Source organism: Emydura macquarii, unplaced genomic scaffold (assembly GCF_026122565.2).
Source record: "Emydura macquarii macquarii isolate MOO-44397 ecotype Brisbane River unplaced genomic scaffold, CSIRO-AGI_Emac_v2 contig_1644, whole genome shotgun sequence".
In the NCBI taxonomy this organism is placed as follows: domain Eukaryota; kingdom Metazoa; phylum Chordata; order Testudines; family Chelidae; genus Emydura; species Emydura macquarii.
Genome location: NW_027131781.1, coordinates 3,564,431 through 3,580,218, shown reverse-complemented (window position 1 = coordinate 3,580,218; position 15,788 = coordinate 3,564,431). Strand labels below are relative to the sequence as shown.

At 44.6% G+C, this 15,788-nt stretch overlaps 1 protein-coding gene across 2 annotated transcripts in view; it reads right to left on the bottom strand.

Moving 5' to 3' along the window:
• Positions 1-366: 366 nt before the first annotated feature.
• Positions 367-15,788, bottom strand: part of ANP32A (acidic nuclear phosphoprotein 32 family member A) — a 26,814-nt gene continuing 11,392 nt past the window's right edge. For both annotated transcript variants that reach the window (XM_067555500.1, XM_067555501.1), the window contains exons 2-7: positions 7,630-7,779; positions 7,353-7,475; positions 4,955-5,153; positions 3,188-3,285; positions 1,917-1,980; positions 367-1,717 (exon numbers count right to left, since the gene is read on the bottom strand). In XM_067555500.1, the coding sequence (XP_067411601.1) occupies positions 1,656-1,717; positions 1,917-1,980; positions 3,188-3,285; positions 4,955-5,153; positions 7,353-7,475; positions 7,630-7,779 (696 nt within the window). In that variant the 3' untranslated portion in view covers positions 367-1,655. The remainder of the gene's footprint in view (positions 1,718-1,916; positions 1,981-3,187; positions 3,286-4,954; positions 5,154-7,352; positions 7,476-7,629; positions 7,780-15,788) is intronic.

The window sequence follows — 15,788 nt, the reverse complement described above, 5'->3', positions numbered from 1 at the left end:
GAGCCATGGTTACTCAAACAATCAAAAGAAGAAAGCCAACAGCTCTCTCTATTGGGCTTGGAGAATATAGCTAGGACAGACCACTGACAGCAAAAATTAACATGCTAAAATGTAAGAGTCACCTTATTGGCAACTTAAAAATAAACTTATTCTGACAAAGATAGCATACCATCATTTGCATTAAAGCAAAAATCTCTCCCTTGCTGTGTCACCCAACCATGGCTTAGAGCAATTGTCTAGAAGAAAATGTATCAAGCTACTCCTAAAAATATCAGGGAATTCAACAGGTTATTATTATTAAATGCCTTTTAAAAGGTATGCAGTTCATTCCAGTGGCCCATTTTACTCAAATAAGCCACAAAAAAAAATTGTATAAAAAGATTTATTGAAATTCATCAATGACAAACAGACATAAAACTCAAAGTTTGGCTCTTCTGGGAAAAAAAACTTGCAAATGTATTTATACAGATGAAATATTGACTAGGAAATACAAGTCACTTCTAAAGCTATTTTAAAGAGGGATATGAAAGTAAAACTGTACATTCACTAGGTATTTTCAGTCATTTTACTGACTTCCACTAGGTAAGAAAATACAATTTTGTATTAGTATTTCGTGCTTGCGTGTATGAAAAGAAACCTCCTACACTACATGCTGTATTGTCTCCTGTATTTAGGTTTGTAAAAATTTTCAAAGTATATAGCACAAGTGGAAGTCATTTCTCATCACTTAAAATTGACTAAGTGGTGTTCTATATTACAGACCAAAATAGTACACACCTTATTTAAAAGGGTTGAAACATTTTTTTATTACAATTGTCAAATTCATTTCACTAGTAACTCAGGAATTAGTAACACTTTTTTTTTTATATATATTTATATATATATATTTAAATGCCTGCCATTTTCAGTGTATTGGCTGTATCCCAGGCAAAAAAAAAACCAAAATAGAAAGGAAAAAAAAAACCTTCAAAACACAACACACAGAGGGGGATTGCAAAGTAGTCACCCCATAAACCAGATCCAAAGGAACTCAACAAAAGAAAAACAAAAAACAAGAACACATTTGGTCACTATTTACAAACAGCAAAAGAAAAGTTACCTACAGAAGCAGGGAAAGCATTAGCTGAAAATGGCAGTCATTCACAAACAGGCAACAAAGAAATCACTTTATCAATATGCCATTCTCACACTTGTTGCTGTGGACTGGATGCTTTTGCCTAGATCTGCAGCATCCAAAAAAAAATGCTTACAATATGCTTAGTGACTGGCAGAGATGGTAAATCCCAACAACCGGAGATATTTAGCTGTCTCAAAACAGACTGTATGCCTATTTTGGATATCCTCTACTGATCTTAAGTTTAATGTGTCAAACTATCCACTCCAATTATAAGAAACAAATTGCCACTTGGTTTATACTTACTATTGCATTTACAGGAACTAAAAGGGACAAAAAGGAAAAATTTAAAAAATGAAAAGGAGTGGCAGTAAAAATAGTATTTTATTCCCTCACCCACCCAATACACTTTTCCCTCTCATTCCCACAGCAACATTACAATCAGAAGAAAAAAAAAAAAAAGTCAGGGAGGTGGGAGGGGGAAATACAGGGTAAAAACAGTCAAATCACAATAGGAAACTTTCAAAATAGGTTATTCAGTTTAATCATCTTCATCGCCCTCATCTTCAGGTTCTCGTTTTCTCTTCTGCCCCCTTTCTTCTTCTGCAAAATAAAGATGGGGTGGGTTATGTGTGCACCTTGATGTGCTATCACAGCATGACCATAAAAACAAACTCATACAAACTGCTACATTAGCAACTGGCTGAGTACCAGAGCAATAGATATTCAGATACAGTTCTGCTTTTAAAAACCAGTACATTACTACTTTTGTTCTGTATTAAAGTTTGCCTTATTGCCATACCGGTTCCTTCTTCTTCTTCTTCATCATCATCTACTTCACCATCATTATAACCTTCTTCATCTTCCTATATAAAAATTAACAAAAAGATTTTGGGTCAAAAACTTTCCTAATCGACAACACTCAACAAACAGTATCTTGAAATTGAGCAAATCTTTGAGAAGTGTCTTCTGCCCTGTCCCCAGCATAAGTGTGCATTACCACCCTGATATGGCAAATTTATTCCCTAAAACACCTTCCTACTGTGTATGCAAATTACTGGATTCTGGCCCATTTTCACAGCAGGAATCAAGAGTAACCATATTACCCAGTTTCATCTAAAAAAAACTCTGCCGCCTCCTCAGTCTCAAAGAAGAAATGGATCTTCCCACTAAATGGTTTTAAAAGCCACACATATATGTAAATACAAAAATTTCTTAAGTCTGAAGTTCAACAAAGTCACAGGCAAAACTTCTACTAACTTTCAAAGGGATCAGGGCCTATTTGTGGAAACAAAAACAAAACACTAAGTATAGTTATAAGCGTTCCAAAGTTACACACTTGAGCAGTGGACCTCACCACTTCTGTTATTACTTTAATTTTGTCTGTGAGAGGGAGAGAGAGAGAGAGAGAGAGAAGGGGGTGGGGGCAGGAGAAGAAAATAAAGCCAGTTATAGGAACCCCACCCCACACCGCACAGAATTCTGCTCTCCATTATACCCATTCAACCTCTCTGAAGTTAGACTTGGGGAAGAATCTCGAATATGAAAATTAGCACCTTTTTATTTTTAGACACATGCCATTTACAATTACACACATGCAGACTCTGAAGCAAACATGACTCTGAGAAAGATTGGCCTGAAAGTAGAAAGCAAACAAACATTCTGACTAAAATCTTATTTAAATCATCATCATTGTGCAACGTCTGGGTGCAGTTTTCCTTTAAGCATTTGCTTTTTGAGGCACAGGGTCTCATCCTCAGTTGTTCACAGATACTCCGACTCCAGCTTCAATAGGTTTGTGTGTTTGAAAAGAGGCTAGCGCTGGAGATGTCACCTACTGAAAGTTACATCTGTTTTCAGTAGCAGCCCAATAAGCTAGCAGTGGTCACTAGATGGCAGCTGGCTCACAGGCAGATGCTCTTCAAAACCCACCGCCAATTATTTTCCCTGCTCCTTAGAAGAAAAGTGTGCACTTCAAACCACATCACCACCTTTGTTTTCGTTTCTGTGCAGGTATTCTGACCTGACACACAGATGTTCCCCTGCCACTCAATGTTTGCCAGGAATCCTTACCTCCTCTTCCCCGCTCACATCCTCCTCTTCTCCTTCCTCCTCCTCCTCATCTTCCTCTTCATCTTCTACTACTTGAGCATCTTCATCATACTCCTCTTCTACAGGCAAGCAAGACTATCAACTCAGTGTAATGTTGACAGTAAGCTTAACGTTCAGACATTACCAGCCAAATCCTGGGCCCCCGCCCCCGTGATGAAAAAAACACACACAAGTACTGCCTGACGGCAGAATCTAGCTTGTTGCATCTTTCCAGGTGCCAGGTAAGAGGCCAGAGTGAACCCTGTGCCTCCCAAGCAGCACAATACAGAAGAGGCAGTCCAGGACAGAGCAGTGCCACGGTGGTTTAAAGCCACCTCGTGTGCCTCCCAGATCCTGAGCTGCTGGAGGAGCATGGCTGGCCCGGGCATAGATCAGAGCAGACCTGGGGCTGCTCTAATTTACAGCAGCTTCTCTACTGCTGCCTTTGGGCTTCCGGGCATCCCAAAATGTCCCCCAGCTTGCTCCTGGCACCTGGTGGTGGCAGGGAGGAAGCTGCACATACCAACCCTGTCCTGCCCCTGTGACAGCAAAGTTCCCTGCTAGGGCAATGTGAAGGGGCATAATCCAACTCCCGGGAGGGGTTTTTGAGAGGACAAACAGCCTAATCAATTACCCTGGAATGTTTTCTATACTGTAGGAATAATCATTTGGAACGCAAAGCGTTTTCACTCAGGCCTGCATTTATACTGTGCTGAAGAGAGATTTTTGTCTCCACTGAACCTTTGTTGTTCTGTCAGGGCACCCTTCTGCCAGGCAGTGCTGCAGATCTGCGTTGTACCACAACAAATTCAGCACTTGAGGAGAAAATGCAAGTCCAGCTATTCTGTGTGCTTTGCTTTTCAGCTTTGTTTGAAGAGTCTAGCAAATTCCCCAAACCCAGCCTGACATTCGTCCAACTGGTAAACCAGATGCCTTTGAATGCAGGCTGTCAGGGTGAAGCAGAATGGCACAGTCTGCCCCAAGAGAAGTGGCATGTCTGTTTTCCTAACATTAATAAAGTTAATCTCTGCTTCTGCAGTGCCATTCACAGAGCTGGCCCCAGGCAAACTTCAGCACCTGCCTTCTCTGCTCCTTTGATCTCTCTCAGCTGTTGTTTACTGCGTTACAGATTATTTAATGTAACACTTTCCTATTAACCAACACATCAGCCAGCCTCACTCACTGGTTCTGTTTCCTAACCTGGTTCCTTTCTTCCATGCGCAGGCTCTCTTACCTTCCCCCTTTTTTGAGAGTCTAGCCTCTGAATCTTTACTAGCTATGTGTGCTTTGCTTCTCCATCCCTCCACTTTTCATTCTCTGCCACAGCTTCCTCAACTTGAATAGGAGCCGAGGAGGCATTCTCCCCGAGTGTAAAAGGCTTGGAAGATGGAGAGCAGTACATATGTTCTTTCCCTTTCTCCTGCCTGTCTCCTTCCCCTCAATTTCACCTCTTCCCAGCACTCACTGGCGGCCCAGGCCCTAGCCTCGCTCTCTCTCCTTGCCAGACGTCCCACCGCTCTCTGACTGAAGATAAGGTGCGCGTCTCTTTTAGGCCCTGCCTGGGCTCTCCAGTTCTAGCTTTTCCTCCGTCTCTACAGAGGAGCCAGAGACCGGGGAAGTGGGTGCTGGGAGAAGCCTTTTCTCACCCGCAAGTCAGATGATCAGGTTGCTTTTGAGGAAGAAAGGAGCAAGTGCCATGCACAGCAGTTGGTTATCATCTAAATACACCAAATGGAGCAATTCACGTACCATCCTCGTCCTCCTCTTCATCATCTAGGCCCTCCACGTAGCCCTCTGCATCGGAATCTGGGGCTTCTTTGTCATCCCGGTCGTAACCATCGAGATACGTGAGTTGGGGGAGGAGCTTGAATACATTTTCTCTGTAGTCGTTCAAGTTGGTTACCTCACAATTGAAAAGATCTAAACTCTTCAGGTTTTCTAATTTTTTCTGTAGGCAAAATTGGAAGCTGCATCAGAGACCTGACTTGGGAGCACCCTTTAAAAGCTGAAGGGCAGCCAGTTAACACTCAAAGGTCCTTAAACTCGCCAAGCAACTTCTATGGATAAAATGGAGTGTTTTAAATCATCGTGGAGTTTCATTCTGCGCCTGCTAAACTGGTGCAAGTGCGGTTACATAATAGTCAGGCCTTACCACACTCTTTGTTCACAGATCTCAAAGCACTCCACAAACAAAGCTCTGTATCAATACTGCCATCTTGCAGATGGGAAACTGAGGCACAGAAGGGGGGCGGGGGAAGTGCCTCACCCAACATGACACAGGAGGCCAGTAGCTGGGGATAAAACCCAGCGGTCAATTATCCGCACTGCCCCCCCAAGCCAGAATAAGATCATTTTAAACATTTATGCTGTTATGCGTTCACTGTTACTTTAAAATGGAAGGGAACTTGTTTCTTCTCTGGATACAATGACAATCTTCCACTACAAGGGAACTGCTGATTTTAAAAGCTATGCAGCAATCTGAACCTCCATAACCATTAATGGCAGGATGAAACACTTGGGGTTCAGCTTCTATACAGAAGCACAGAAGTTTTAGCTGGGAAAAGAAAGCAATAGCACGTATAAACCAAACACAATAAAAGACAAGGGTGGTGGCTTAAGAATTCGCTTTGGATGTTATGAAAGATTTCCCTTTAAGAGTTTAGTATGAAGGGTTTTTGCGTATAGCTAGCTATGGATCCCAGTGAGATAGGAGAAGCCTCAAGAGGGGTCCTAGTCTGGAATAGATTGAGAACCACCGGTTTAGACTAAGTTAAGGATAGCGTGAGATTTTCATGGAAAGCTATTAATGGGGTAAAGAGAGCGAAGGCTTGGCGATAAAGCCGGCTATGGCCCTTGATTCTGCAGCACGATTCCTAAACACGACACCAAACAGTATTATAAGGGCAAGAGGTGGAGGGGACCCGGCTGTTTTCTGAAACTAATCTGATCGACTTTAACCCAATGGCTGATGGGTCATGAAAACAAGAGATGAGGCCCATCCGAAGGGGTCCAACAGGAGAAGAGGTGGTCATTACAAGATCGTGCTGCCAGGGCAATGCACGAGCTCTGCCAACAGGACAGCGCCAGGCAATTAGGTCCTTCTGTGACTAGAAGCTAGCCACGACTAGTGGTAGACCATGGAAGAGTAGAGAACAGCCCACAGGTTTGCAAACTGGGACCTGTTAGCCCAACTTTCTCCAGCGGAGGAGGGGGGCTGAGGGACAAGATCCATGGCACCCAATACTGTAAAACAATTCCTTAGTTATCCCCTCCTGATGAGCTGCACCGAAGTGTAAAATGATTCCCACTTTTAAAGTGCACAGAGGTGACTGACAGCTGCCTGTCACCCTTCCACAGGGGGTGGAGACTACGCGCAGGAGTGTGACCTTTATAGGTGCACTGCTGATGTGGAGTACAGTGAGCTGCCGTGCATACATCCCCACCATCCACTCTCAGCCAGGGCTGGGAGCTGTGGGTTTTGGAGAGGAGAGGGTAGCGATGGAAACCTTGGCCCTTGCAGTTCTTGGGTTTTCTTTAAGCAACAGGCGTGCTCATTAGTCTCGAATACAAATGGGGTGAGGAGAGAAAGAGGACTGTGACGTCAACAAATGCCCACCAGAAACTGGATTGAGCCCACCTACGACTCATGGTACGGGCCAGTGAACAGCCACCACAGAGCACTTTTGGGTTGCTAGTGACTGCACTAGACTTGCACTATCAGCTTAAGGACTAAAGACTCTGTATCCCACTACAAATCCCCCTAAACCACAGCCGGTCTCTCCTTCTGCCCCCGCGCCCCACCTCACTCTATGGATGCATATTGACTGATGAGGACTGGCCACTAGAGGGAGGCATTATCACACACACCCAGCCAATATATTGCAGCCTGCCTCAGTTACACCCAAGCATCAGAGGTGGAAAACCTCACAGCCTATTTGGGCTGTCAGTCGGTAAGGGACTGGTGGTCACGTACAATCAGACAGGAAGGGTTGGCATTGAGCACCAACACAAGTTCTTTCAGCTAGGAATAAGCTCACAATCACATTCTCCCCCTCCCCCACACACACATAGCCTGTCAAAGAACCATTATATAAATCTAAGGGTTTCACCTATCCTTAAAGCACTTTTCCCTGTCGCATTAACTCACCAGAGGTTCTATTGTACTGAGATCTTTTATTTTGTTGCCGCTTAGGTTTAGATGCGTGAGGTTTGGACACTTTTCTGCCAATACTTCCAGTCCTCCTGAGATTCTGTTATCACTTAGTTCGAGCTAGGAGTCAGACCAGAAAAAAGAAAGGGATTTTAGTATAAACCTGTGTCACAAAACAACTGAGCTGGTTAGAGGACGTTCTTATGTGAACATCTATTTCACACTTAAAATATAAAAAATATAAAGAGAGACCACCACGTGGCACTTTGTTTACCTTCTTAAGTTTGTTTAACTTTGGTAAGTTTGCAACTGAGCTTAGGCCTACGTTGATTGTACTTAAGAATTCCAGCTCTTCAAACTCATCTGTGAGTCCTTCAATTTTGCCTTCATTTGACCTACAGTTGTCAAGAACTAGCTCTTTAACCTGGAAAAGACAAAATTCAAACGTGTTAAAATGGTTATCCCACAGTCAGATACATATAAATGTTTAAACAGTTAATTCACAAGCAAAGAACAATAAAACTGAAGCTATGGAAGCTAATACAACAGCTTCCTCTTCTACTTGATCATCTGCAAATGCACCAGATAATGATTATTTCCATCTTCTGACATGCAGTGCTGTTTACAATGCTAGTTGAACATCTCATGATGGATTTTGGCTACATTTCACAAACATGATTATTAGAGAAGAACAAATGAAGCAAACCTGAATACAGATGGCATTCTGCAAATGGCTTAGAGCCAGGTCTATAGCATTCATACTAGTTTACGTGATTTACTAGTAGTTCCTCACAACTATTCATCAAAGTTACTGCCACAGACATTTTAACAATATAGTGGAATATTCAAGACTTCATTAAAAAGAGCCTACAGCTCTGATAACTTCTGGCCCGTCAGTGCAAGACATCAGTCATTTAAAATACCATCTTCTGCATTTAGAAATTCTCTCCGTTTATCATAAGCTATTCAAAGGAGGAAACTTGAATTTTAGACCATTGGCTGCTGAGATACTTCCTGAGAAGTGAAACAGACTGACCAATACTGTGCAGAGCTACATTTTGGGGACAGCCTGACTTTCCATGGACTTGTAACCCTAAATCCACTGTGTACTCTTGGAAATCTTCTCTCCCTCAGTATTATGTGGACTGGAGAGTTCGAAGGCAAGATTTTCCCCACAGGGAGAGGTGTTTTCTTGAAGAGTTTACGAGGCAGGCTTCAGATGCTTCTGGAACGGGAAGGTGTAGTGGATATAGCCTGATGCCCTCTTGGTGGTCACCAGAGCATGTATGGATCCTGTCTCTTCTGTCTCACCCTCCCCTTCCCCTACACCACAGAGAGAGAGCAGGCAAGGAGCTCTTCTCTAGTGTCCACCTGCAGGCGGATGGAAGGGGAACAGAGAGAGGAGGAAAAGGAGAACGCAGGATTTGATCATATGGTCTCACTGGAATGGGCTACCTAGGGAGTTGGTGGAATCTCCATCCTTAGAGGTGTTTAAGGCCCAGCTTGACAGAGCCCTGGCTGGGATGATTTAGCTGAGGTTGGTCCTGCTTTAAGCAGAGGGTTGGACTAGATGACCTCCTGTGGTCCCTTCCATTCCCAATATTCCATGATTCTGAGAAATGCTGACCCCATCCCATTCAATGAAAGCGTGGCATTCCTGCTGCAGCTGGAACCTCGCACCTGTGTATGGGATAAATTACTTTATGTGGGTTCCTGGCAGAGGATCAGACCTTAGGAAGGTGCCACTTTCAAAATGGCACAGCTCTGTGATCAAGCAAGGAAGCATCCCTTCAAAACCAAAAAGCCCCATCGCAATGATTAAAGAATAAAACAGTTCAATTTTTCACCAAAATCCTCATGCAATCTTACCACACTCAGGTACATTGTTGGTAGAAACACTAGCAGCATACACATAATGAGAGTTCTAGCTGCCTGCCGTCATGAGCCGTGACCCACTATAGTTAGGAATCTACAGTAAATCCTCCCCCATTTTGCCAGAATAAAGAGCGCAAATACTCCCCTATCAACGGGCACGTTATGAGAGCAAGTCTTCCTGCACTGAGAGAAGAACACATCCCTGTGACTGCATTACAGAGCCCTGCATGATCTAGTTAGTCAAAGGGTACAACAGACCATTGAAACTGGGGAGTGGGAGAAGAGCTGGAGGCAAAGCAGTGTTCTGAACTCAGCACTAGACAAATCTCCTGCTGTGACACAGAACCTGAGAAGTCTTGAGAGTTTTGTTTTTTTTTAAGCAAAGGGGATAGGATGAAAGTTTGCAAGAACCACAGAGTTAAGAAGATGAGGAAACCGTTCTTTGCATACATGAGGCAGTTAATATGCAAATGTTTACTTTTTTTTTTTTTGAAAGTGGCTATTGCAGTAATCCCATCGTAAGATTAAAGTCAATGTGATGCAATAGCTTGGGTGCATCCAACAGCTTTACTATATAGCTAAAGCCACTTTCTGTTGAATCACTGTCTCCATTCTTGCAATGAATTCTATGTGCTGAATTCAGGGGGGGCTCCATGCGGGTGAAGGGAGGTCCAAGATGAGAAAGGCGTACAAGTGATGCGGGGGGGAAAGAAAATAATCAGAGTTTTCACAGGAAATGCAATTTTTAGGTCTCTCCTCACAATTTTTTGCAGAAGAATTATGACATGCAGGTGTCCTTGTACAAGTTTTGCAAAAGAATCCAACACAGACCAGAAGAATCCATTAAATAAACTTGTGCATTATTTCCTATATAAAATATCTCACCTTTTAAAAGAACCCACCTTCATTTAAAATTAAGGCAGGACCAATAAGCAAACCAAGAAGTGTTCAACAGGCATGTCCTTTTCCCACAATACTTCAAGGTACCAGGTGGGGTGTGGTTAGTATCTCGATAGGACAAATCCACAGGCAGAAAATCCCTCAAACAACCAGATTCCTACATAAAGCAGTGATGGAAGCTCTGTTCCAGCACAGGGCTAGTGTACTGGCTCAATATAAACACTGAATGGTTTGAGATGCCAACTTGCAGACAAGTAAAATGGAGGTTGTAGTCAACTGTGCTCATTTAAAAATAATCATGTCGTTTTTCAAAAGAATTCACCCCAGTCACTAGGCCAATTCCAATCTGAGTAGCTACATCCTGCCTACCTACTTCCTCCTGCAGTTTCAGACTAATGTTACAAATCTTCACTTCCTGTCCTAAATTAAAGAGGTTTCTACGTTCAATTCATAAATACACATGCTTTTCAAAGGGCTCTCCTTACTCAAACCCAAGCAAGAAACTCCTAAGAGACACGCCCAGATTTTCCTTTTATCAGACCGGTCATTGCTGAGCAGGGCAGAAGGCCTATGCCTGCCCTGTCTATCCCCTACAGCCAACCCACCTGCCCACTAGGCGATTTTGGAATCCACCTTTAAAAGGACTCTCTCCTATCCCTCTAAGAGTGAAGGCAAAAGAAAGGTCTAGTAGGCTGAGCATGGGGCCCCTTTTCCCACCCACCCCATCAGCTCGCTGGGCAAGCCCATCTCCCCCGTAAATGTTTGTAGATTGCAGCCTCACCACCCCAAAGCACAGCAGGAGTAAAGAATCTCCAGGAGGTCAGTTTGGATCCAGCTGGCAGAAGGCTATGAAGCTGCTGGGTGTGACAGGGACGGCAGTTTTGGGTGCCAAGGTGAGAGTCCAGGCAGAGAGAGAGAGAGAGGGAAAGCGCCCCCAGCTTCAAGAGCTGGCCACCCAGGTTAGGGGCGAGATCTGGCTTTTGAACTGGCCTGCAGCCCACTTAAAGGGAAAATGGTGTTTAAGTCTGAAGCTGAGCAAGAGAGAGAAGGAATCTAGAGACTCTTCCTCATCCTTTGGCTGCTGGGCAGGCAGAAGAGCAGTTGAGCGATGAGACGACCTCAAAAAGGAGGCATTAGAGAAGCAGTGAAGGGGGCTGGAGGAGGGAGGACAGCTCAGAGATGGCAGCGGAGGAGCCAGCATGCCTGGGGTTTCATTTCAGAAACTGACAAAAACCCGGCTGCTATCAGCTCCAGCTCTCCCACTGCTGCTCCCATGTAGGCTTTAAAAACAACAAAACCCCACATTTGCCACACTTCCTCTACCTTCCCCCCTCGATACTCCAACAGATGACTTTGAAACTGCCTCCATGACAAAGGCAAAGTCACCAAGTGACTGAGAATGAGCAGTAGCAAGTTCGGTGACGTCTGGGTGGTTCTTGTTTAGAAAACTGCAGTCTGCTGGCTTTGGCTGTTTCAGAAGTGCAAGTTTTTCACCTCGACACATTAACTGCTAGGCGTCCTGTGCTGCCGTACAGCAGCCTCGTTGGGGATCTTAGCCCTTTTCTTTGAGAGAGAAATTTCATTCAACTAATTTTGTTAGTGGGACACTGTAGCCCCAGAGTTAAAGATAATTCTGAAATTCACAAGTGAAGGATCCTACAACCATGCCGGCTTAGCCACATTAAATATATAGGAATAGAAAACAACACAAGGGGACCCAGGGAACATGGCTGCATGAAACCATAAATTGCGCATTATTTTTTCTTCTGAATTTAACAAATAGCAGCTGACGCAACCAGCCTGCAAATTTTCCACAGGTGTTATATGCCGTGTCAGTTGACTCTCTTCCCACATACGTACATTTCTCCTCTCTTCCCCTTTCCACTCCTCTCTCTCTTATTTCTCTCTCCTGTCATCTTTCCCTTCTCTAGAGCATATCACTTTTTTAGTTAGAGTCCCACACAGCTGAGGAGGGCTGACAGTGACCTCCCATCCACAAGAGGGCCCTGTTTGGGATGATAGACAATACCTAACACATCGTATTGGCCGAAGGAGCCAATCAGCACTGGAGCCCAAGGTGCTGGGCACTGCACACTCCCGCCCACTGAGGCTAATGGGCCAGGTAGAATAACTGACACTATTAGGTATTTACATTCTTTGACAACAGCCAGGTTTAATGAAAAGGTTCGTGGATGGGCAAATAAGAACCCACTCGTGTTAAGAGTATCTGAAAACCACCTAAAGGCAGGAAGGAGAACTGCAGTCCTTTTGCACTGGTTTATTTTCTAAGAGAATCTGGGTTGCTTTGTGGAAACCGGCCTCAGACAAAGCACTCCTATCACACTTCCCGCTAAACATACCGAGTGTGTCACGGAGCTCTTCTTTTTCACAAAAAGGACTTTCCCCACTTTTGTTTCACCCCAATAAAACAAAGCAGATAAGCATTTACGGACGTAGCATTAGCCATTCAGACCCTAACCCCTTTTACAGGGCTCCTTATACACTTGAGAACATGGTGAACGGGCCCTAACCATTTTGAATTCAGAACGAGAGAGCTGCCATATCACATTTGAATCAAAACTGTCTTCCTGGAACCCTGCAGTTCAGTCAAGCTAAGGAAGACACTATCTTTGAGGAGAGGCACAAGCTAGACTGTGGAATTAAGTTTCCAGAGATCATTTTTACATGGCTGTGTAAAAGATGGGAGACCCCCAGCACGCAAAGTCCTGTAGGCTCCAATTGTTCTGTTCACTGCAGGAGGCACAAACACAGTAAAATACTGGAGCCCACTACCACGAGTAGGAGAATCTAGATAGAAGGAAAGGTACAAGTTGTGCAACACTGTTCTAAGAGATCACACTGTGTGTGTATCCTCCTGCAGTATAGCAAGGCAGCATACCCTCCGTGCTCAGCCCACGCGCAGCACAGAAGGGTGGGCATGCCACACGCTCCCCACCCCCAAAAAGTTGATGCATTATGGGAAACAATGCAAGAACAGCAGCTGCAACCTCCCCAGATAACACTGTCCTTCAGCATCTCTGTATCAAAGATGGATCATGTGCATGAGCCAGTCTCATATGACCAATCAACGGCCTGAACAGCTGGTCACACCCCTAAACTGCTGAAAAGAGACCTGCAGGGATATGCTGCTATGTCAGGAGAGGCGGATATACAGCCTGGTACCTTGGGATCTGTGGCATAGCGACCGGATCTTTAAATCCTCTGACTGCAACACATGAGGGTGTTTGGGGGGGTCAGGGCAATGACGGCTGCGACTGTCTGAGTATCTTGACAACATGTGCAGACACAGAACAGGTTCTGAGGCTCCATCTTGTCTCTACGCCCCAGGGGCCAGCTCTAGACGTTCCATTTCCCCATTCTGCCCCTCTGTGGCCTGCCAAACTGCCACCTGCTGTGCCAGGTGCTTCCTGGTTGTATGGCTCCTTGCGTATTGCTCTGTGGTTTGCTAGTATCAAGCCTTGCTTTTGTGCGGTCTCCGAGAACCACAAATAGGTCGCTGCCCCCTCCTCACCTGACACCTTATAACAAGCACCCTGCACTCCTTGCTTATTTCGGTGGCCACTCCGGTTTCCTCTCTTTGGTGTTCAACTCTTGCAGACTGACATCACATTACCGTCCATCCACTTTGGATGCCTAACTATGGATTACAGCGTGTCCTGTCTGTCTCTGTGCCTTTGATTACATCACCCCTGGCACCAATCCATGTTTGATAACTCTGGATTCCATCTGTTTTCTCGTACAGATACTGTACGAAGCTGTATTCAGCTAAGCACTGCTTATGCGGCATTCTTAACGTAGCCATAGCGTGCAGTGTGGGACACCGCTCATTCCTGAGTTAACGACAGCCCATTGAATGCATGCAGGCGCTGTATTCCATGGGGACATTCATAACCAACTTTTACTACACATTCTCTGCACAGTTTACCTGGCATGATATTTCTCCTTGCTCGCTTTTCTGCACAGGCAACAGAGATCCTAACATAGGTCAATTTACTTCTCTGAAAAACAAATATACTTACTATCATACCAATTTGTACATATGTTATAGAATATAGACACATACATCAGTATTTTCCACTGCTTTTATGACATTTATATTGTCAACGTTTATCTAGTGCCGTAAGTACAAGGTTCCTGCCCTAAGGAGCCTACAATTTCACTCCTGCAAGCACAGGGCGATGGTTCAAAGGCAAGCAGGCACTGCCAGCGATTGTCACTGAACTATAATCCATGACAGATTATCAAGACTAGAAGAAACACCTAAATGGTATTACAAAAAAAAAAAAAAATCACACAGTTCAGGCTCCGATTTAAACAAGTTTAATGGCAAATTTACTAGTAGAAAGCCAAGGATTAAATTCAGCCATACCACCCCACTGATGTTGGAGGCAGGAACCTTGTAGGTTATCAGGGCAACACACATTTAAATCCTCTCCTGTATATTTGGTTCCCCTGGGTCAGGAAAAGGGCATCATTCCCGTAGAGTAAGGGGCAGCACATTACCTCTGCATCACAATGCTCTTGGCCAACGCCTGGCCTACTGGGATTAGCAAGTGCATGGCGTCCCTTCCTCTCCCCCACTGCCTAACCTCAGTGCTAGGTGCTCACTTCTCTCCAGCCGTGAGGAGGGCAGGAAAAGGGTCTGTGAGAAATGGGAGCTCGTTCAGTTCTTTAGAGGCAGCTGCAGCAGCTCTATTTCTCCCCAAATGCAGGAGCACTTCCCTCCTAGCTTTTGGGCCTGGCAGAAAGTCCTGTCCCTGCAAGACCCCATATCACTCATCGTCAATGGTGGTCAGGAGGCAACTTTTGTTCACCCCTCATTTTAGGCTGCCATATCAGATTTCTTTCTCGCTTCAGCACTCAATTCCAGATCAGCAATCCTGTGGCCTGCGGATCCTCTGGCAGAAGCCTTCCAGTTTATTCACTCCAATTTACGTTACTGCAACAAACCCTTCTCTGGCATAGTCTGTCACCGCAAGCAAAAGCAATTATCTCCATTCAGGGGGACACAATACGCTTCACACTGAAAACCTGGGCTTGTTGGAGAAGGGGGAATCTTGTTAAACTGCCCATAAGGGTCATGAAGGTAGGATGGCACATCCTTAGCACTTAGCCCATGCACTGTGCAGAAAAGTGAGGGAAAGGAAAATGGACAGTGAAGAGCCTTACATTTCTAGCATTTACAAGACTAAGTTACTTTTGCCACACCCTGGCAGAAAGGATTAAATTCTTATGGATGTTCACTTCAGATACGATCTGGAATGTGGCATCAGGACATGCTTGAGTGCTCAGCCTATTTAATACACTGCACTAAAGCTACATCTGCTGTGAAGCTTTGCAAACCTGGTGCAGTTATGCAAACCTCTGCACTTCCTGCTCTAAACCAGCAACCAAAATGAAACCAAGAGATGTTTGGAAAGGTTGTTCTCTCTTTGAATCTGTCAAAAAGAAACCATAGGCAGCACACATACCATTTGGAAAACATTGGGAATTTAGGGGTAGATCCTCAGAGGTGCATAGGGTCTGCTTGGTATACCTAAGGATAGGTGGCAGAGAGGTATTCTACCACCCTTTATGCACCCTTGGGGGCAGCCAGGAGCCAGGTCAAGTAACAGTAGCTACTGCGCTGTTATAATA